Below are 21,087 nucleotides of genomic sequence, written 5' to 3'. Positions count from 1 at the left end.
CCCAAGTCCATGCCCGCAACCTGCCTTCGCTGCTGCCACTCCCAGAAAATCCCGGCCAGCAGGGGGCACCCCATAAGGGGGGAGGGTACGTAAGACCCTGCAGATCTAGTACTGAGGGCTGCAGAGCTACCAGGCAGCCAGCATCTCCGGAGAACCAGCCTGCGTGCCACTGCCCACGACCTGCTGTGGACACTGACCATGGGCAGTCTTGCCTCAAGGGGTCTGAAAGGCAGCAGCCTCATGGCTCCTGATTGGCTCCCCGCCCTGTAGGAACCCAGCCTGGATCTCCTGTAGCTGCCACACCCCTCTCTGCTCCCGAACTCCTGGCTCTGGCCTTGCCTCCTGACACTTGACTCAGCCCCTGACACTTGGTATTGACCCTGGCCTGGAACCTGACTACGGACTTCTTGGCTACCCCCAGGTTCAGGTTTGGCCCTGATCCGCCCGTGTGGGGATCCTGATGCTGGGAGCCCCCCGGCCTTGGCTGGACTAATCTGCCCGGGAATGGCTCTGTTCTGGCAGCTAGCATGAGCCCTGGCAGCCTCACCTTCCACAGGGCGCAGATGAAGAGGGCCAGGAGCAGGAGCCCGGCCAGCACAGCCAGCACCACCCACCAGGTGGGGATCTCCTTCTCAGCATCCGGGCTCACCCGCACCACCTCCGTGTGTGCCTGGGGAGGGACAGCTGGGTCAGTGCCCCACCAAGGGGGGAGAGAGACGGGGTCTGGGGGAAGGGCTGACCCCTCACCTCAGGGTGGGAGCTGCAAGGGTGGTGCCCCACCAGCCCAAATGACCCCCGTTACCATGACAATAGGCTGCCCCCCACCCCCGGCCAGCTCAGCAGGGGGCTCAAGGTGTCTGTTCCCCACCTCAGACCTCACGCGCGGTCTGGTACCAGGCACCCCATGGTGCCGCCCTCTGGCCCAGGAAGCTGCAGCTGGTGCTGGACGTGGTGCTCTCGCCCACACCCTCTGTGCCAATCCGAGGTGCTGGCTGCACGCTCTGCCAGGGCACTGTGCCCTGGGTCTGCTCGGCTTGGCTCTCCCTACCCCATCACTGCCAGCACCCCCCAGGCAGCAGATTGTGCCCTGGCCAAGCTCCGGGGGGCTGTGACTCTCAGTCCCTGCTTCGGTCTCTTCCTGCCAGAAGCCAGGTCCTGAGCCAGGGCCACCATGCCAATCGGTATCGGGGGGCAGAGTATGGGGGCACCAGCAAGGCGCTGCAGGGCCAACAGAACCAGCCCCCCACAGAGCAAGGGGGCCACAGGTGGCTCCTCCCACTGGCCGTGGCCTCTCCCCAAGGACGTACCGTGGTGTGTCCGCTGGGCAGCACTTCGGGCTGGATGCGGTAGGGCATGGCGGAGACGTTGAACCAGGCCTGCGACTGGATGATGAACTGGTCATGGGGCCGCTGTGCGGGAGAGAGCCCCAGGGGGCAGCAGGAGTGGCTCAGCACTCACTGGCAGGGCAGTCGTGCTGGGGCCGTGCCCGGACCTGCAGTGACTGGCCGTGCCGGTGAGGGGCTGAATGCCCTGCATGGGCACTTTGGGCACTGGCAGGCAGGATCTGGGATGGGCTGATCCCAATGAGGGAGATGTGATGACACACTGGACTCCACCACCCCCCGGCCGGGCCCCACTGCCCTCTGCTCTTCTGTGGGGCCATGAGACCTCGAGGGAAGCAGGGCAGCTGGGCCTCTGCCCATCCAAAGGGAGATGACGGGGCATCTCCAAGCTCCGTCCCCTGGAGCTGCAGCCCAGTGTGTCCTGCTGTGCAGGGAGCCCGGACTCTTGGGTTCTATCCCCAGCTCAGTGACGGACTTGCTGTGTGAGCTTGGGCCAGTCACCCAATTCTGGTCCCTGGGGCCTGCAGTTGGAATGATGGGTGCTAGCGCTCCTGAAAATCCGGCCTGTCACTGCTCGATGACCCCGAGCCTCCAGCCTCCGCCCTAGGGCACCTGACAAAGCAGGTGTGTGCAGCACATCTGGCCCTGTGATGACCAGGAGACCAGAGCTCAGGATGCTGCACTGCCGGGGCGGGGCTCACGTTGTCAGCAGGCACCCTTCCCAAAGGGGTGGGAGGGATCCCAGATCACCCGCTCCCTGGGACAAACCACTCGGGGGTTGGAGCCCCACTCTGCTCACCTCCTCCATCTGGGGAGACCCCAGCACAGTTCAAGGGCTGCCCAAACCCACTCAAGTGGAACGCCACAGCCCGTACACACAGGGCCAAAGTCGATGTGCACTAATGCCCTGTGCAGTGCAGTGCAGCCCTGCTGTGCTCAGACAGCCTGCGCAGCCCTAGGGGGGATGGATGGGTGGGCAGGCGGGAGGGCAGGGGGACCTCACTCACCCCCATGGCAGGGGACAGATGGGCAGGCAGGGGGACTCCACTTGACCTGGGGAGGGGATGGGGAATGGATGAACGGACAAGGAGACCCCATTCACCCAGAGGGGACACATGGGTGGGCGGGGGGGGACCCCACTTGCCCCTAGGGGGAGGATGGATGGGTGGGCAGGGGGAACCCCAACACACCTCTGGGGGGGTGGCTGGGTGAGCAAGGGGACCCTGCTCACATCAGGGCTCTGAGCTCAGCACTAATTGAATTTTTGGGTTGGGAGCCAAACTGGAAAAAAAAAGGGGGGGAAGGAGGCTTTGCGTTGAAGGGAAGCTGAAGATTTGGGGGTTTCTGACCAAAATGAAAACCCCACATTTCATATGGGAAACACCAGCCCCAGGGGTTTCCAATCCCAAATCTCCTCCAGAGCTCCAGGCTCCCTGCTGCAGAGCCAGGGGCTGTCCAGCCTCCTGGGCTTTCCCTAGAGCTCCCCAGAGCAGGGAGCCTGCCAGCCCTGAGAGGTCTGGCCCCCGCCAGTGCTCCGGGGGCTGGAGGGCTCCCTGCACAGAGGTGTGGACCTGGGAATACCAGCAGGTTTCCAAGGGACTCTTGCCTTGGCCAGGTCAAATCTGTACCAGGGTCAACAAAACCTGTCAAGTCAGCAAACAGGTGAGTGGCTGGGAAAATTCTGACCGGCCGCGTCCCCACCTTCCAGACGCTCTGCATCCACAGGACGGAGTAGACAGTCACCATGGCCCGCTGGTCCCTCTCCAGCATCTCCACCTTGCACAGCACGGCCACACAGGACTGGCTGCTGCAGTTCTGCCACAAGACAGAGTGAGTCAGCCCTGCGCCCCCAGCCCCCTATGGCACCTGCAGGGTTTAGATCCAGAGACTGGGGGTGGGGGTTAATTTGTCCCCATGTGATGTAACTGACATAATCTGGGACCGTAGAAATTATTGTTGCAACCACTGTTATATATTTGCACCATATATGGTATTGTCATGTCAGGTGTCTGTGGAAAGGTTATGGTTTGCTGGTTGTGATGATGCTGTCTGGATGCATCATTTGTGTAGCTGAAGTTATGACTATTGGCTCTGTACTTGTACCTCAGTGTGTTTTGATTCTGAAGTAGCCTTAGTAAAGCATTTGGTCAACTTTGTGAGAAAGGAATTTGCAAGTTAAGTGCCCAATCAAGAAACACTTAACTGACAATAGACCTTGGGGGACTCAATCCACATAAGAAGTCTTCCTGGGGACTTTCAAGATAGCGTGTGGGCAATGGCTGCCGCCTGTAAAGCACTGAGTCATGCATGGACATGTGACTTGCCCATGTGACTCCAAACTCCATTTTGCTGTAATTTTCCGCAGTAAGAACAAAGAGATGTTCTTACTATAAAAGGCCTCATTGCCATCTCATCTTCAATCCTGCTTCTAACCTCTGGAGGGACTTTGCTATAAACTGAAGCTTTGAACAAAGGACTGAATGACCCATCCCAGCTGGGGATGTTCCAGAGACTTGATTTGAACCTGCAGTTTATTCTATCACTGCTACAAGCCTGAACCAAGATCTTTGCCATCACTGTACGTAATTAATTCCATTTAACCAATTCTAGCTCTCATCTATATCTTTTTCTTTTTATGAATAAACCTTTAGACTTTAGATCCTAAAGGACTGGCACCAGCGTGATTTGTGGGTAAGATCTGATTTGTAGATTGACCTGGGTCTGGGGCTTGGTCCTTTGGGATCGGGAGAACCTTTTTCTTTCACTGGGGTGTTGGTTTTCATAACCATTTGTCCCCATAACGAGTGGCACTGGTGGTGATACTGGGAAACTGGAGTGTCTAAGGGAATTGCTTGTGTGACTTGTGGTGTGTAGCCAGTGGGGTAAAATCACAGTCCTCTCTGGCTGGCTGGTTTGGTTTGCCTTGGGTTGTAAGTGCCCTGCTTGAAGCAATTTGTCCTGAATTGGCACTCACAGTTGGGTCCCACCAGAACTACCCAGCTCCAGAGCAGATGGGGGGCAGGGTGGGAGGGATGGAAGATGCCGGCCCAGCGGGTGTGTGGCCGCTCGGGGAGCAAACACGGAGCTGTCTCCCTTGACAGCGCAGTCCATACTGCCCACAGAGTCTGCCTGGTCTCCCAGCCATGCTCTGGCTGCAGGCCCTAAACTACTATCTGACCTAGAGCCCCCCCAGTAGGGGATCGCTCCCCACCCCCACTTTGCAGCCACCCTGTGTGTATAACAGGGAGGCTAAAGCCCACGAAGCCACACCCTGGGGACACTGCCTTCCCCTCACCAGGGGCTCTCTGCTCCCCAGATTGTCTCTGCACAGTGCTGGGCCTGGCCAGCACCTGCTGGGGCAGGGTCTCCCGGCAGACACCCCCCCTTCTCCTTACCACCAGGGTGGGCTCCCTGAGAGTGCCTGGGCCTGCCTCGGCCTTATCCGCCTCCCGTCGCTCCCGCCTGTGGACCAGCTGGTAGCTCATGTTGTGGCCAGGGGAGGCCGTTGGTTTCTGGCCCTCCAGCTGCAACAAGAGGGGACACGGCCTCATCTGCACATCCCAGTGCCATAGGGATGGGCCCTATGGACCAGCCTCCGTACCAAACCAGCTCCAAGATTTCTCAGTCCCCCTCGGCCTCTCCACACCAGCCCAGCACTCCCGGCAGCCTGGGCAGACCCCCCAGACGCTGCCCAGTGGAACCCATTCTTGGGGAGCTTTGATATTTGGAAATTTCCTTCAAACTGGAAATTGCAAACGAGTTCGCTTAGGAAACACCAGCCCTGGGTTTCCAGGCCAGACCCTGCTCCCAGGGCCCTGCAGCTCGGGACTGAAACTGATGGGAAAGGATCACAGCTGCTGGTCAGTGGTGAGCAGCAGGGAAAGTAACAAGACTCATGGCCATCTATTTCTGTCAGCAGCTGGCACGCGGACTGCCCCAGGGCTGGGGACCCCACGGCTTCCCCAAAGCTGCAGACCTTGCAAGCCTGGACTCCCAACTGACCCACCGGGAAACCGCCTACTTTCTGTGGAAATGCAACCTCCAACAAATCAGCATTTTCCAACTAAACTCTGCTTCCTCGGAAACCTCCGACTGGCTCCACTCAGGGCTCCCACCCTGCAGCTTGGTGGAGCTGGGCCGGCTCTGCTCCCAGTACAACTGCACATGGACAGTGCAGCCCCACAGGCTGGCAGCTGGCTGGGACAGCAGGACTGGAGCTGGTTTGCCTGCCGGCACCTGGGAAGATCCCACATCAGAGCCTGGCACTTCGACCACATGCTCCATCTCACCCTTCGCCCCCTCCCTTTGGGCCCCATGCAGCCTGCGCTGCCCCCAGCTCCCGTCCACTCTGGCTCAAGGAGGGACAGGTGCCTGGCAGCAGAGCTGGGATGGTGATGAGGGGCCTTTCTGCTAGGGCTGGAGCTGGCAGAGCCAGGGGCTCACGGCCTGGTAGCAGCTGCCCCACCCCCCTGCCGGTGCCGCAGATCCCCGCTCCTACCCCCAGAGGGTTGAGCCCCGTGGAGCTGGAGCAGTTGATCCTCCCCTCCGTGCTAAACTCCATCATGTACAGCAAGAAGTCGCCCTGGAACTGGTTCGGGAACTCCACTCGCAGCTCCGCTTGGCTCACGGTGCCAGGGCCCTGGTTGTGCAGCTTGGAGAGGAGAGGAGAGTAATGCTGGGGGGGGGGGTGCCGCGCCAGAGGGAGGCAGCGGGAGGAAGTGAGGAGACAGGAGTTGCGGGGTTGCCTCCTGGTTCTCTAACAGCTCGGTCCCTAACTATGGTGGGGACGTCTACACTGTAAACCAGCCCTGGCAGCGAGTCTCAGGCTCCCACTTGGGGGGGCTGCATGTAATCGCGCCTCATACAGACGCTGTCCCAGACCCCTAATCGTTTCCGTTGCCCTCTTCTGAACCGTGTCCAATTTCAGTATTTTTTTCAAGATGGGGCGACCACATCTGCATGCCGTGTTCCAGGTGTGGGCGTCCCATGGATTTCTATCGAGGCAATAGGACATAGATACCTAATAAGAGAATGGTGCAGGGTGGGGTCATTAACTTGTTAGCAAGGGGAACCAGCTTATCAGCTGGGGGCTGTTAACCGGGAGGAGGAAAAGCCCAGAGTCCCAGCGAGGTGACTCCTCCCTCCCCCCCTCACCTGAGCCTAGGAGGACGCTGACGCTTGGGAAAAGCCTGATGGGGCTGGGACATGACACTGGAAATAAAGTGCTGGGGTGGGGTGATGGGACTGGACATACAGGTGATGGGAGGAGGGCGGCTTGCAACAAGGCAGCCAGGGAGAGGGGGCGCACCTGGGCCAGCTCCCCAGCACTGGCAGTGCCAAATGGAGCGTGTGAGGGCAGTATGGAACAGAGTGCGTGTGGTGAGGTGTACCTGCGTGTGTACATACCAGTGCGGGTGCATGCACATGTGTGGGTGGACACGTGTTTGTGTGCCAGCATGTCTGGGTGTGGGTGTACCGGTGAATGTGTGGGTTCACTAGCATGTGTAGATGTACCAGCATGTGTGCATGCAGGGAGGGGAAGTGTACCAGCATCCACAGGGGTGTGTGTATACCAGTGCACATGTGTGGGGATCCACATGTGTCAGTGTAGAGTTGGTGGGCATGGGGTTACATGTGTGTGTGGATGTGTACCTGTGTGTGTCGGTGACTGTACCAGCACGTGTGCAGAGGGTGCCCAGGTGGGAGTGTACCAGCGTGTGTGTGTGGGGGGGTGCCCAGGTGGGAGCGTACCAGCACGTGTGTGTGTGGGGGGGTGCCCAGCTGGGAGCGTACAAGCACGTGTGCAGGGGGTGCCCAGGTGGGAGTGTACCAGCGCATGTGTGTATGGGGGGTGTGTGCAGAAGGCTGACATGTGGTCTCTGGGAGCTGTGCTGACCCCTGGTTGATCAGCCCCATTCTGAGCTGGCGCGGTGGGGCACAGGGGTGCCAGGGCCACCCTGCACAGGCCCAGCCTTGCCGTCAGCTCACCCGGGCCATGCATGTGCCTCCCCAGTGCTCGCTGCCTGGTGCAGCCCCCAGGCTCCCTGTGCCAACTGCAGCTCAGCCCCACCGCCCCCCGGCCCATGCATTCCCCCCAGGACAGGTGCTTGGAGAGCCTCCCAGCCAGAGGAGCCCGGCGCAGGGCCCTCCACCCCACGGTGCTCCCAAGCGACACCAGGCACCAGCTGGGGAGGGACAGAATTCACCCCGAGTCATGGCGGGGGGCTTTACTGTGAAACATCTGGCAGGAGGGGCAGGACTAGGGGGCCCATTGCCCGGCTCTGGGTGAGGGAAGGAGGCCAAGCCCGCCCTGTGGCCCCGTGCACTGTGGGGCTGTACCTGATAGACATGCTCCACCTTAGGCCCGTGGTCCTCCAGCCGGCGGCTGCCCTCCACCAGTTCCCAGCCTGCCACTGGCAGCACCACGGTGGCTGGCAGCGAATTCCTGTGGGAGCCAAGGCGAGCAGGCTGAGAGCTCCCACTTTCGAGTGCAGGATCAGCTGTGGGGTCCGGCTGGCCCCAGGCTCTGCAGGGCTCGCAGAGCACAGAGGGAGGCCACATGGTGCTAATCTCAGCCCTGCCAGAGGTGCAGTTGGAGGGCGCTAGGTGGCATTGAGCGGTGTGACTGAGCCAGTACCAGCCCAGGCAATCTCAGCCACGGCCACTGCCTGACCCCACCCCGCTCTGGATCCCAGCCGTGCCAGGGAACCCCCCCAAGGGCACCAGGCCTACTCTGCCCATCCCCCATGCCCACGGCCCCCTCACCCTCGCAGGTCCAGCAGTGCGGCGGCCTTGATGGGGATCTGCACCCGCTCCGTGTTGCTGTGGGGGCTGTGGCTATTCTTGCTGCAGCCAAAGGGGAAAAGCCAGGTCAGCCGCAGCGCCCGGCGGGGCCCTGCTGGGACAGAGCCGGGCAGAGGCAACTGGAATGAGGGGCTACAGCAGGAGATGGGGACTCCTGGATCCTATTCCTGGCCTGGGAGGGAACACAGGCTAGTGGCTAGAGCAGGGAACTGGGCCCCAGGACTCCTGGGTCCCATTCCTGCTTCCACTTCTGTGCAACCTGGGGCTGCCAGTTCCCAGAAAGGCTAATTTGGTAACATTCCCAAAGTGCTTTGAGATCCAAAGACAGGGCCAGCCGCGCCCTGGGCCTTCCCCACTGCTCTGGGCTGGGGCAGGCCGGCAGTGGGGCAGGAGCTGGGGGCCTGGGCTCTACCCCAGAGTGACTGATGGGTGGGGTGAAAGGAGCATCGCAGGCCGGCCAGCAGGGCCCGTGGGTGGCTCAGGAAGCCAGGCACTTGAGGCTGCTATGGTGGGGAGGGGGCATCTCCATCACCTCCACAGCTGCAGCTGGAACTCGATGGTGTCGCCGGCGTCCTCCAGGTTACTGATGCTCAGCGCCACATCCACAGCGATCTGCAGGGAGAGGGGAGCTGGTGTCTGCCCGGCCAGAGGGCATGGGCAGGGCTCCTCAGCCGGGGGGCATAGGCAAAACCCCATCCCAGCCCCGGGCACCACCATGCTGGGGTACCTCCATCACCAACGGACAGTGAGAAGCGCCCAGGAGCTGGCGAGCGTGGGCGTGTCCTGCAGGGGCCTATAACCCACGGGAAGGGCAGCTCAGAGGCACCAGTGATGGGTGGTGCATGGCGGGGAGGAAAGGCCCCTACCTTGGTCCCACTCTTCATGGGGTTCCCCAGCTCGCAGATCACCACACGTGTCTCGTTCTCCTTCTTGAGGTTACAGATCAGCTTCTCCAGCCCCTACGGCCAGGGTACAGAGGCAGGGGGTTACCACGGGGGCAGCAGGGAGTGGCTGGGAGCAGGAGGCTGAGGACTTTCACCGAGGGGGGAGGTGGGGGCTGGATGGGGCCCAGACACACCCGCATGGGAGCTCCCCATCCCAGACCCGCTCTGAACCAAAGTGAGTGCAGCATTCACTGCAGGATAACAACCTCCCACTGCAGCCAGCTAAGGGAGTGACCCCGTGGCAGAGGGCAAGGCTGTAGGTCCAGAGTTCAAACCCCGTTGACAGCGCAGGGCAGACGATGCAATGTCAGAGCCATGGAGACCACAGAGGGACTGTGACTGCAACTGCAGCAGGGTGTCACCTGGCACCCCTTGGAGAGCTCTGGGGTGGTCCTCTTCCACCTGCTGGGGGAGGGGACCCCTTTACCCAGTGATTCCCTGCAGTGGGGGAAAGGTGCCAGCACCGCAGTGCCCTCTGGGAGCCCACCCGTACCTGGACGTTGCTGGTGGCTTTCTGATAGTGGGCGTCGCGTGGCAGCTGCAGACGCAGCTCGGCCTCGAAGGCGCCTTCACCCGCGTTGGTGGCGTCAGCCAGGATATGAACCACGTTCTCAGCCCCAATGAACAGCTGGGCCACAGGCCTGAGAGATGGAAGGAAGGAGCCTGAGCCCTGGCCTGACCAGAGGAATCCAGGGCTTGGCCAATAGGAGCCACCTACACTGTGTGTCGGCCAGTGGAAGCTGACTGAAAGTGGACCACAGCCAATGGGGAACAAGCCCTTGCAAGCCCTAGGGATCAGCAGGTCAGCTCGGTCCATCAGTCCTGTGTCTTGCCACCACCAGCCGAATCCCCCATGCACTAAATGCTGCAGCACGGCAGGGAAGGAAATTCCTTCCTGACCCCTAGCCCAGCAGCCTGAGGATGGACCTGGCTTCAGCTCAGCTGGTGCTTACGTGTGGGCGGCAAGCCGCAGCTCTGGGACGCAGACATTGTCCTCACCGCAGTCCAGCACGATTCTTGTCTGGGGGCAAGCAGAACACAAAGCAAGAGCAGTTCTTCAGCCTCACAGCCAGTGACGCCACGGGGACCAGCCCTGGCACCGCTCTGCCCCAGAGAGCCCAGCGGGAAGAGGAAAGGCTGAGGCCAGGGCAGGACTGAGGGGCACCAGCAGAGCTGGGGGAAAGTCTAGGACTGGAATAGCAGGGGCCTGTGGGTCATGGTTATGGGGCACTGGCAGAGCTGCGGGGTGGGGGGAGAGCCCACGACTGGGCTGGCAGAAGCTGCAGGCTGGGATTGAGGGGCACTGGCAGATCTGTGGGGCAGGGGAAGCCCAGGGCTGGGATATATGGGGGCTGCGGGTAAAGGTTGAGGGGCACCAGCAGAGCTGTGGCGAGAGTCCCAGGCGGGGACAGCAGGGGCTGCGGGTTGGGATCATGGGGGGAGCCGAGGGCTGGGATAGTCAGGGGCTACGGCTCGGGGTTGAGGGGGGAGCCGAGGGCTGGGATAGTCAGGGGCTGCGGGTCGGGATCATGGGGGGAGCCAAGGGCTGGGATAGTCAGGGGCTGCGGGTCAGGATCATGGGGGGAGCCGAGGGCTGGGATAGTCAGGGGCTGCAGGTCGGGATCCTGGGGGGAGCCAAGGGCTGGGATAGTCAGGGGCTGCGGGTCGGGGTTGAGGGGGAAGCCGAGGGCTGGGATAGTCAGGGGCTGCGGGTCGGGGTTGAGGGGGGTGCCGAGGGCTGGGATAGTTAGAGGCTGCGGGTCGGGATCATGGGGGGAGCCAAGGGCTGGGATAGTCAGGGGCTGCGGGTCGGGGTTGAGGGGGAAGCCGAGGGCTGGGATAGTCAGGGGCTGCGGGTGGGGTTGAGGGGGAGCTGAGGGCTGGGATAGTCAGGGGCTGCGGGTCGGGATCATGGGGGGAGCCGAGGGCTGGGATAGTCAGGGGCTGCGGGTCGGGATCATGGGGGGAGCCGAGGGCTGGGATAGTCAGGGGCTGCGGGTCGGGGTCATGGGGGGAGCCGAGGGCTGGGATAGTCAGGGGCTGCGGCTCGGGGTTGAGGGGGGAGCCAAGGGCTGGGATAGTCAGGGGCTGTGGGTCGGGATCATGGGGGGAGCCGAGGGCTGGGATAGTCAGGGGCTGCGGCTCGGGGTTGAGGGGGGAGCCGAGGGCTGGGATAGTCAGGGGCTGCGGGTCGGGATCATGGGGGGAGCCGAGGGCTGGGATAGTCAGGGGCTGCGGGTCGGGGTTGAAGGGGAAGCCGAGGGCTGGGATAGTCAGGGGCTGCGGGTCGGGGTTGAGGGGGGAGCCGAGGGCTGGGATAGTCAGGGGCTGCGGGTCGGGATCATGGGGGGAGCCGAGGGCTGGGATAGTCAGGGGTTGCGGCTCGGGGTTGAGGGGGGAGCCGAGGGCTGGGATAGTCAGGGGCTGCGGGTCGGGATCATGGGGGGAGCCGAGGGCTGGGATAGTCAGGGGCTGCGGGTCGGGATCATGGGGGGAGCCGAGGGCTGGGATAGTCAGGGGCTGCGGGTCGGGGTCATGGGGGGAGCCGAGGGCTGGGATAGTCAGGGGCTGCGGCTCGGGGTTGAGGGGGGAGCCGAGGGCTGGGATAGTCAGGGGCTGTGGGTCGGGATCATGGGGGGAGCCGAGGGCTGGGATAGTCAGGGGCTGCGGGTCGGGGTTGAGGGGGAAGCCGAGGGCTGGGATAGTCAGGGGCTGCGGCTCGGGATCATGGGGGGAGCCGAGGGCTGGGATAGTCAGGGGCTGCGGGTCGGGATCATGGGGGGAGCCAACGGCTGGGATAGTCAGGGGTTGCGGGTTGGGATCATTGGGGGGAGCCAAGGGCTGGGATAGTCAGGGGCTGCGGGTCGGGATCATGGGGGGAGCCGAGGGCTGGGATAGTCAGGGGCTGCGGCTCGGGGTTGAGGGGGGAGCCGAGGGCTGGGATAGTCAGGGGCTGCAGGTCGGGATCATGGGGGGAGCCGAGGGCTGGGATAGTCAGGGGCTGCGGGTCGGGATCATGGGGGGAGCCGAGGGCTGGGATAGTCAGGGGCTGCGGGTCGGGGTTGAGGGGGAAGCCGAGGGCTGGGATAGTCAGGGGTTGCGGGTCGGGATCATGGGGGGAGCTGAGGGCTGGGATAGTCAGGGGCTGCGGGTCGGGATCATGGGGGGAGCCAACGGCTGGGATAGTCAGGGGTTGCGGGTTGGGATCATTGGGGGGAGCCGAGGGCTGGGATAGTCAGGGGCTGCGGCTCGGGATCATGGGGGGAGCCGAGGGCTGGGATAGTCAGGGGCTGCGGGTCGGGGTTGAGGGGGCATTGGTCTGGCACACCTGCTCCTGAACCACCGTCTGTCCATAGAGCACCGGTCCCAGCTCCTCGGTGCCTGGCCCAGCTGCCAGGGTCAGCGCTAGGCTCACAACGATGGGGCTCAGCTTGTCCTTAAAATCAGCCTCGTCCTGGGGTGGAGGGCAGAGGAGATTGATGAGGCAGGGCTGGGTGCCCCCCACCCCCTGCAGGTCTCAACCCAGGCACACTGTGAACCCTTCCTGCTAGGACCAAGGGTGGCTGACCTGGCCCAGCCTGAGCCCTGGCCCCCTGACCCCATGGGACAGAGACGTGACCAAAGGGGAATTTTTGGTAATATTTCTGTCCCCCCATGTGCCTCGGTTTCACCTGTAGGCTTGGAGTGCCTGGGGGGAGCAGGTGTATGATGCTGTCAGAGCAGACAGACGTAGGGGGTGTCACCCCACCCAGCTGGAGCAAAGAGTCGCTAAGGAGCTGGTTGAAACTGACCCGGATCTGCACGGGGGTCAGAGCGCCAGTGCCTGTGGCCGTGGGGCAGAGCCCAGGCTGGGGCTGGAGCTGAAGGGGCCAGGTGTGCAGGTGACAGCTGGAGCCCACCAAGTGGTCACTGCTGGTGCCATGCTCTGGGACAACCCACCCAGCCAAGGCTTTAACCCCGGCTCTGTGCTTGGCCCTGGGGTGTCCCAGGCGGGGCCTAGGCGACCAATCAGCCTGATGGGCCTGTAACCCCCAGCTGGGGCGCGCTGGCCACGTCGCTGCCAGAAGCCCGGCTCAGCCAGACCCGCAGGCACAACTCAGGGCTGCAGGAGGATGGGCCCAGGGGCTCAGTGGCCAAGGCCGAGCGGGACCAGGGGCTGACACCTAAAGGGGGGTTGTGTGAGCACTGGGGTGCGGCCCTGAGAGGTGGCTTGGCCAGGAGCCACCCTGGGGTGCCCGCAGGGACCTGACTATGGAGCAGCCCCTGCCCTGAGCCCCCCATACCCGCAGGTAGGCTGTGACATTCTGGCAATATTGTGGCACCTCCCTTGATAGCTGCAGCTCCAGGCTCCAGCCTGCCTGGTGCGTCTGCAGCTCCCAGACCCTTCGCCCCGACTTGGGCTTCAGCCGGTCCAGCTGCAGGTCGGCGGCCAGCCCTGGGGAGCAGAGGGTCAGCTGGGGAGGGGAAGCCGCAGTGCCCCTCATCACCAAACTGCCAGTCCCCATGCTGCCCTCTAGATCACATCCCTGGCACCCACGCCACCGCCCCTGGCTCTGGCCCCCTGGCGATGCCCATGCCAACCCATGGCCCCAGCTCCCATGCCACCATCCCCGGTGCACATGCTGCCCCTCGGACCCCAGCCCTGCCGCCCTCCTGGCTATACTGCAGTGACGCTGCACTCCACGGTTTATGGAAATATGCTTCATGCAAAGGGCCCCTTGTACGGCCTCATGACAAAGGTTATAACCTCCTGAGCGTGCTCAGCCCATTTCTGTGAATGGATCACTTCATATTTCTAGCTTCAGATACAAGAATGTTACTCTGAGGCTGTAGTGTAACTATGCAAAGTGAGGTCGTTGATGGTGGTTTGGAATCTCGATGGCTCCCATTGACTCGGACAACTGGCTGTAAATGGTTTCGTTACCTTCACATCTTCCCGTGGGCCAGCCCAGGGGGAACGGAGACTCGGGGGCTCACAGGACATGTGACCATGTCACTGGATAATAAAATCCATCTTAAATCTGGTACTTTTTCATTGGGAGGCGGGGGGACCCAGGGAGGCCAAAGATTCCTGCCTTGTGCCAAAGCTATAAAAGGGGGTCGAACAGAACAAGGAGGCTGCCAGTCATGAGAAAACCCCTAGTTACCACCTGAGCTGGAACTAACAAGGACTGTCCCAGGGGAAAGGATCGGGCCCAGACCAAGGAGGAGTCTTGTCTGTGAAAGAAGCTCATTGGCACATCTCTGAGGGGGAGATTTACCTGTACTCAGTTTCTTAATGTATTAGGCTGAGACTTGGGTGTTTGGTTTTATTTTGCTTGGTGACTTACTTTGTTCTGTCTGTTATTACTTGGAACCACTTAAATCCTCCTGTCTGTATTTAATAAAATTACATTTGCTTATTAATAAACCCAGAGTAAGTGATTCATACTTGGGGAGCAAACAGCTGGGCATCTCTCTTGCTCAGTGTTAGAGGGGGGACAATTGATGAGTTTACCCTGTACAGAGTACAATGGATTTATTCAGGGAACTGGGTGTCTGGGTGCTGGAGACAAGTAACTGCAGAGCAGTTGTTGGTTACAGGCTGCAGCTTTGGGGGCGTGGATCAGACCCTGGGTCTGGCTTGCAGCACGCTGGCATGTCTGGCTCAATGAGACAAGGCACTGGAGGCCCAGGCTGGCAGGGAAAACGGGCTCTGGTAATTTCAGCACGTCAGGTGACAGTCCCAAGGGGATCTCTGTGACCGAACCCGTCACAATGGCCCCCTGGCTATACCGCCCCCGGCCTCCATCCCCACCCTGGCCTCCATCCCCACCACCCCCCTGGCTCCTGGCCATGCTGCCCCTGGCCTCCATCCCCACCACTCCCCTGGCTCCTGGCTATACCGCCCCCAGCCTCCATCCCCACCACCCCCCTGGCTCCTGGCCATGCTGCCCCTGGCCTCCATCCCCACCACCCCCTGGCTCCTGGCCATGCTGCCCCTGGCCTCCATCCCCACCACTCCCCTGGCTCAAGGCCATGCTGCCCCTGGCCCGCAGCCACGCTGCCCCCTGGCTCCTGGCCATGCTCTCCCCCAGCCTCCAGCCCCGCCACCCCATGGCTCCTGGTCACACTGACCCCCAGCCCCACTGCTCTCCTGGCTATGCCACCCCCTGCCTCCCAGCCCTGCCGCCACCTCACTCCTGGCCACGCTTCCCCCCCCCCTGGCCCTAGCCCCGCCTCCCCCCTGGTTTCTGGCCATGCCACTCCCTGGCCCCTGGCCTCCCTGCCCTCACAGCCCCAGTCCCATCGCTCCCTGGCTCCTGGCCACACTGGCCCTCACACTGGCACTCACTTATTCTCTCCGGGAGGCTCTTTCCCTTGATGCCCGTGCACAGCTGGATGGGGAAGCTGCGGGGGGACGACACAGGCTGGTGAGGGCTTTGCCTGGCATTTGTGAGGGGAAGGAGCCAGCAGCTCCTGGTCCCCTAGACGCCCCCCTCCAGCCCTGCACCCACCCAGAACACCCCCCTGTCCCCTTTGCTCACCAGCTGACAGGGGTCCTGTCGACAGTGCAGGTCTTCTCCTCAGGGTTCAGCACATCTGGCACTAACAGCTGGCTACTGGCCACCACCACAGGCTGGGCCCTGTGGGCACCATCACCCCAGTTAAACCCAGGGGAGTGGCACTGGCTCTGTAATATCAGGGCTGGCAGGCAGGGAGGGGGCAACGCCATCCCTGGGGCAAGCAAGAGGGACGCCTGGGATCAGAGCTGGGCCCAGCCCAGCCGCGAGGAGCAACCACCCCAGGGCCAGAAGTCTGACCAGCCGGAGAAGCTCTGTGGGCCGGCAGCAGCAGCAGGCTGTTATCCCCAGGGCAAGAGCGGCTGGCAGGGAGGAGGGGCTGGGTCTGTACCAGCCGCCTCCCCCACAGCTGGGAACCCAGGCACTGGGGGAGGTGTTATGCAATGGGGTGCTGCTGCTTGGTGCCAGGGCAGGGTCTGTGCTGGGCACCACGCTACTGACCCCTCCCAGACCCAACCAGGGCTCCAGGCCCTGATCCTGGGGGCAGCAGCCCCTACTGACTTCAGTTCTGCTGGCTCTGGGTGCAGCTCGTGTGCACAGGGCCCCTGGGTACTCATCCACCCCCTGCCCAGCCAGCCCCAGGCACTCACCTGTACACGGCCACCTTGCTGGCGCCGAACGCCCCAACCAGCACATCTGGGGACACAAGCCAAGGGTCACAGCGGACTTCACGGGGCAGACACAGGATCCTGCTAGCTCAGCTGTGTGGCAAAGCTGCCAGCAGGAGCCGGGGTGGGGAGTCCAGGGCTCCAGCCAGCCAGGGGGGCACCTGCCTACAGGGCCCAGAGAGCCGCACCCTGCTAGGAAGCGGTGTTCAGCATTTCTCAGGGGACAGCACCCAACACGGGGTGACCCAGGAGGAGCAGGCAGTGGCCGACACGGGACGGGAGCCCAGTGGGCAGCACCAGGCATGGGAGGGGAGTCCAGGGGGCAGTGCCAGCCATGGGAGGGGGGAGCCCAGGGGTCAGCACCAAGCATGGGAGGGGGAAGGGGAGCAGAGGCCAGCACAGGAATGGGGTTCTGGGGGGAGTGGAGGCTGAGCCCTCTTCCTCACACACATCTCCCTCCCCAAAGGGTCCGGGCCACAGGCCCTGCCCAGCTCCAGGCTTGTGACCCTGGTGCACCGGGGGTGACACTGGCCAGGGCTGGGGGGGCTGGGAGAGTGGCCGTACCCGGGTACCCGTTGGCGTCGATGTCGGTAGCGCCGCGCACGGAGAAGCCGAAGGCGGCATGGTCAGGGAAGGGGCTTTCCAGGACCTGCGAGGCCGGTGTGCGGAGCCCCTCGCTGCACCCCCTGAAGATGAGCACACAGCCGCTCCTGGCGAACGGAGCCCCCACTGCCACGTCTGAGGGGACAGGACAGCAGGGCCCACGAGCCGGGCCCTGGCCAGAGCAGCTGAGCCCCGAGCACAGCTGCCTCAGGCACCAGTCACTCCTCATCCCCGGGGGCAGGATCCCAGCCACTGAGGCAGTGACGGGCCCCAGATGTTACACACTGACTAGAAGGGGACCCAGGGCTCGGAGTGTCGTGTCTAGGGGGCGGAGTGGGGGCTGGGAGCCAGGATTCTATCCCCGGCTTTGGAAGAGGAGTTGGGACTAGTGGTTAGAGTTGAGGGGGGGGGGGGCTGAGAGTCAGGACTGTTTCTGGCTCTACTACTGTGTGCGGCTATGAGTGACTTGCCACTTTGCCTCAGTTTCCCCAGCTATAGCAGGACTCAGCTCTTCCACCCCGCGAGCACTTTGAGACCTGGGGCTTGGCCATCCCAGGTCTGCCTCCCAGCCTGCAGTGACTGTCCCGCGCAGGCTGCTGGGTCATTGCCCTGCTCCCTGCCACCGGGCACTCCCCCACCACGGGGCACATCTCCCCAGGGCATCCCGCCGGCTCCCAGCACCAGCTTCCCTGGGCTCAGTCTGGTGTGATCAGCACTCCAGGTGCCCTGCCCCAGACCCAGACAGTCTCATATCCCGTGGGGGGGTCTCTGGGCACCCAAAGCCCCCTGCCCTGAGCACTAGCAGACTGACGCCCGGGGCCGCAGTGGCTGGGTGTTACCGACGTAGCCGTCCTGGTCCAGGTCCCCCACAGGAGCGATCGCTGTGCCGAAGCGGCCGAAGACCTCGGTTCCGGTCATGGTCTGCGCAGGGTGCCTGTAGGGGTGGGGGCCCCGGCGCTGCAGGTACAGGTAGACGCGCCCCACCTCGTAGAGCTTGCGGTCGGAGCGGGACTCCATGTACAGCGGCGCCCCCACCAAGATGTCGTCCTTCCTGGTGGCAAAGGGGGCAGATGACGGGGGGGGATTCTGGGCTCCCCTCCCCGCCAGGCCACGGGGGCCAACGGAACGAAAGGAGGATCCCACAGCCTGGGTGTGTAGCCAGCTGGGATGGGAGCAGCCCCGTCCCCCCCCGCAGGAGGAACGCATTGGGCCACTGCAGCTAACACTAGTCGGTGCCCCACGGCTGATGCTCCTGGACACGGACATACTCTGAGCTCTGTCTGTCCATCCGTCTGTCCCCAGGCCCCTCAGGGCCCAGACTCCCCCCGGGCTGACACGGGCCTTGTGCTGCGGGCTGGGGTTACCCCCTCGGCTCTGCCCACTCCTGCCCCTGCCCCTGCTCGCCTGGTGCCAGGCTCTGCCAGCCGCAGTGCAGGCTGGTGGGCACCAGATGGCAGCAGAAGCTAACATGGGGGGATGAGGGGGGACAAACCAGGCTGGCTGGGGAGCCCAGAGCACAGGCCCAGCTGGGGACCTGGGGCATCGCGGGCCAGGAGGATGAGCAGCACCTGCGGGGACCCAGCCCCCTCCTCAGCCCCATGGATTCACCAGCTGCACAATCCACACCCAGCATGTCAGTGGCGCCTGGGCAGAGGGCACCCTGGGAGCTCTTAGCCGTGCCCCCCAGCCCTTGGCGCTGGAGAGGGCTCTAGCCCCACAGGGCTGTGCCATGGGCATGGGCAAAGCGGAGCACGGAGGCTCCTGGAGGTGATGGAGCCCAGCAGCTCCGGCACCCCCCAGTGTGGGCCCGTGTCTCCCTTGTCCTGCCAGTGCCCAGGATGGGAGGCCTGAGTAAGGAGGCCTCGCCGCCCCCCCAGGCAGTGGTTGGGGGCAGACAGGGGTACTTGGGCTCAGTGCCCAGGCTGCCAAGCCAGCGGCAGCCTCCTCCTTACCCATCGCCATTCACATCAGCAACAGCCACCGTGTGACCAAAGTACGACGCCACCTGGAAGACATAGGGGGTGGGGGACTGAGGGCAGAGGCCGGGCTGGGCTGGCCAATGCCTGTCAACCCCAACCCGCAGCCCCCTGCTCACCCAGCACTGGGGTCCCACCCAGCTCTGCCAGTGCCCCTCACTACTGACCCACAGCCCCCTTCTATCCCAGCCCTGGGCTCCCCCGAGCTCTGCCAGTGTCCCTCACTCCCGACCTGCAGCCTCCTGTTCACCCAGCACTGGGGTCCCCCCCAGCTCTGCCAGTGCCCCTCACTCCCGACCTGCAGCCCCCTGCTCACCCAACCCTGGGCTCCCCCCAGCTCTGCCAGTGCCCTTCACTCCCGACCTGCAGCCCCCTGTTCACCCAACCCTGGGCTCCCCCCCAGCTCTGCCAGTGCCCTTCACTCCCGACCTGCAGCCCCCTGTTCACCCAGCACTGGGGTCCCACCCAGCTCTGCCAGTGCCCCTCACTACTGACCCACAGCCCCCTTCTATCCCAGCCCTGGGCTCCCCCCCAGCTCTGCCAGAGCCCTTCACTCCTGACCTGCAGCCCCCTGTTCACCAAGCCCTGGGCTCCCCCCAGCTCTGCCAGTGCCCCTCACTCCCGACCTGCAGCCCCCTGCTCACCCAGCCCTGGGCTCCCCCCCAGCTCTGCCAGTGCCCCTCACTCCCGACCTGCAGCCCCCTTTTCACCCAGCCCTGGGCTCCCCCCCAGCTCTGCCAGTGCCCCTCACTCCCGACCTGCAGCCCCCTGTTCACCCAGCCCTGGGGTCCCACCCAGCTCTGCCAGTGCCCCTCACTCCCGACCTGCAGCCCCCTGTTCACCCAGCACTGGGCTCCCCCCAGCTCTGCCAGTGCCCCTCACTCCCGACCTGCAGCCCCCTGTTCACCCAGCACTGGGGTCCCCCCCAGCTCTGCCAGTGCCCCTCACTACTGACCCACAGCCCCCTTCTATCCCAGCCCTGGGCTCCCCCCCAGCTCTGCCAGTGCCCCTCACTCCCGACCCGCAGCCCCATGTTCACCCAGCACTGGGGTCCCCCCCAGCTCTGCCAGTGCCCTTCACTCCCGACCTGCAGCCCCCTGTTCACCCAGCACTGGGGTCCCCCCCAGCTCTGCCAGTGCCCCTCACTACTGACCCACAGCCCCCTTCTATCCCAGCCCTGGGCTCCCCCCAGCTCTGCCAGTGCCCCTCACTCCCGACCTGCAGCCCCCTGTTCACCCAGCACTGGGGTCCCCCCCAGCTCTGCCAGTGCCCCTCACTACTGACCCACAGCCCCCTTCTATCCCAGCCCTGGGCTCCCCCCCAGCTCTGCCAGTGCCCCTCACTCCCGACCCGCAGCCCCCTGTTCACCCAGCCCTGGGCTCCCCCCAGTTCTGCCAGTGCCCTTCACTCCCGACCTGCAGCTCCCTGTTCACCCAGCCCTGGGCTCCCCCCAGCTCTGCCAGTGCCCCTCACTCCTGACCTGCAGCCCCCTGTTCACCCAGACCTGGGCTCCCCCCAGTTCTGCCAGTGCCCTTCACTCCCGACCTGCAGCTCCCTGTTCACCCAGCCCTGGGCTCCCCCCAGCTCTGCCAGTGCCCCTCACTCCCGACCTGCAGCCCCCTGTTCACCCAGCCCTGGGATCCCACCCAGCTCTGCCAGTGCCCCTCACTACTGACCCACAGCCCCCTTCTATCCCAGCCCTGGGCTCCCCCCCAGCTCTGCCAGTGCCCTTCACTCCCGACCTGCAGCCCCCTGTTCACCCAGCACTGGGGTCCCCCCCAGCTCTGCCAGTGCCCCTCACTCCCGACCTGCAGCCCCTGTTCACCCAGCCCTGGGCTCCCCCCCAGCTCTGCCAGTGCCCCTCACTCCCGACCTGCAGCCCCCTGTTCACCCAGCACTGGGCTCCCCCCCAGCTCTGCCAGTGCCCCTCACTCCCGACCTGCAGCCCCCTGCTCACCCAGCCCTGGGGTCCCCCCCAGCTCTGCCAGTGCCCTTCACTCCCGACCTGCAGCCCCCTGTTCACCCAGCCCTGGGCTCCCCCCCAGCTCTGCCAGTGCCCCTCACTACTGACCCACAGCCCCCTTCTATCCCAGCCCTGGCCTCCCCCCCAGCTCTGCCAGTGCCCTTCACTCCCGACCTGCAGCCCCCTGCTCACCCAGCCCTGGGGTCCCCCCCAGCTCTGCCAGTGCCCTTCACTCCCGACCTGCAGCCCCCTGCTCACCCAGCCCTGGGGTCCCCCCCAGCTC

General features: G+C 63.8%; 1 protein-coding gene across 3 annotated transcripts in view; it reads right to left on the bottom strand.

The window, feature by feature from the left end:
- The window catches only part of ITGA2B (integrin subunit alpha 2b), a 51,307-nt gene that overhangs the window by 12,128 nt on the left and 18,092 nt on the right, over window positions 1–21,087 (bottom strand). For 2 of the 3 annotated variants that reach the window (XM_030541013.1, XM_030541014.1), the window contains 19 exons: window positions 18,818–18,870; window positions 17,705–17,916; window positions 16,827–17,000; window positions 16,245–16,290; window positions 15,619–15,717; window positions 15,426–15,481; window positions 13,375–13,526; window positions 12,420–12,545; window positions 10,045–10,112; window positions 9,585–9,732; window positions 9,014–9,106; window positions 8,680–8,759; window positions 8,109–8,189; window positions 7,683–7,788; window positions 5,842–5,994; window positions 4,739–4,867; window positions 3,045–3,158; window positions 1,308–1,409; window positions 548–670 (listed from right to left, as the gene is read on the bottom strand). In XM_030541013.1, coding sequence (XP_030396873.1) covers window positions 548–670; window positions 1,308–1,409; window positions 3,045–3,158; window positions 4,739–4,867; window positions 5,842–5,994; window positions 7,683–7,788; window positions 8,109–8,189; window positions 8,680–8,759; window positions 9,014–9,106; window positions 9,585–9,732; window positions 10,045–10,112; window positions 12,420–12,545; window positions 13,375–13,526; window positions 15,426–15,481; window positions 15,619–15,717; window positions 16,245–16,290; window positions 16,827–17,000; window positions 17,705–17,916; window positions 18,818–18,870 — 2,115 coding nt within the window. The remainder of the gene's footprint in view (window positions 1–547; window positions 671–1,307; window positions 1,410–3,044; window positions 3,159–4,738; window positions 4,868–5,841; window positions 5,995–7,682; window positions 7,789–8,108; window positions 8,190–8,679; window positions 8,760–9,013; window positions 9,107–9,584; window positions 9,733–10,044; window positions 10,113–12,419; window positions 12,546–13,374; window positions 13,527–15,425; window positions 15,482–15,618; window positions 15,718–16,244; window positions 16,291–16,826; window positions 17,001–17,704; window positions 17,917–18,817; window positions 18,871–21,087) is intronic. The other variant, XM_030541015.1, reaches the window with a different exon arrangement.

This window comes from Gopherus evgoodei, chromosome 23 (assembly GCF_007399415.2).
Source record: "Gopherus evgoodei ecotype Sinaloan lineage chromosome 23, rGopEvg1_v1.p, whole genome shotgun sequence".
Lineage (NCBI taxonomy): Eukaryota > Metazoa > Chordata > Testudines > Testudinidae > Gopherus > Gopherus evgoodei.
This window is presented reverse-complemented; position numbering and strand designations above follow the sequence as displayed.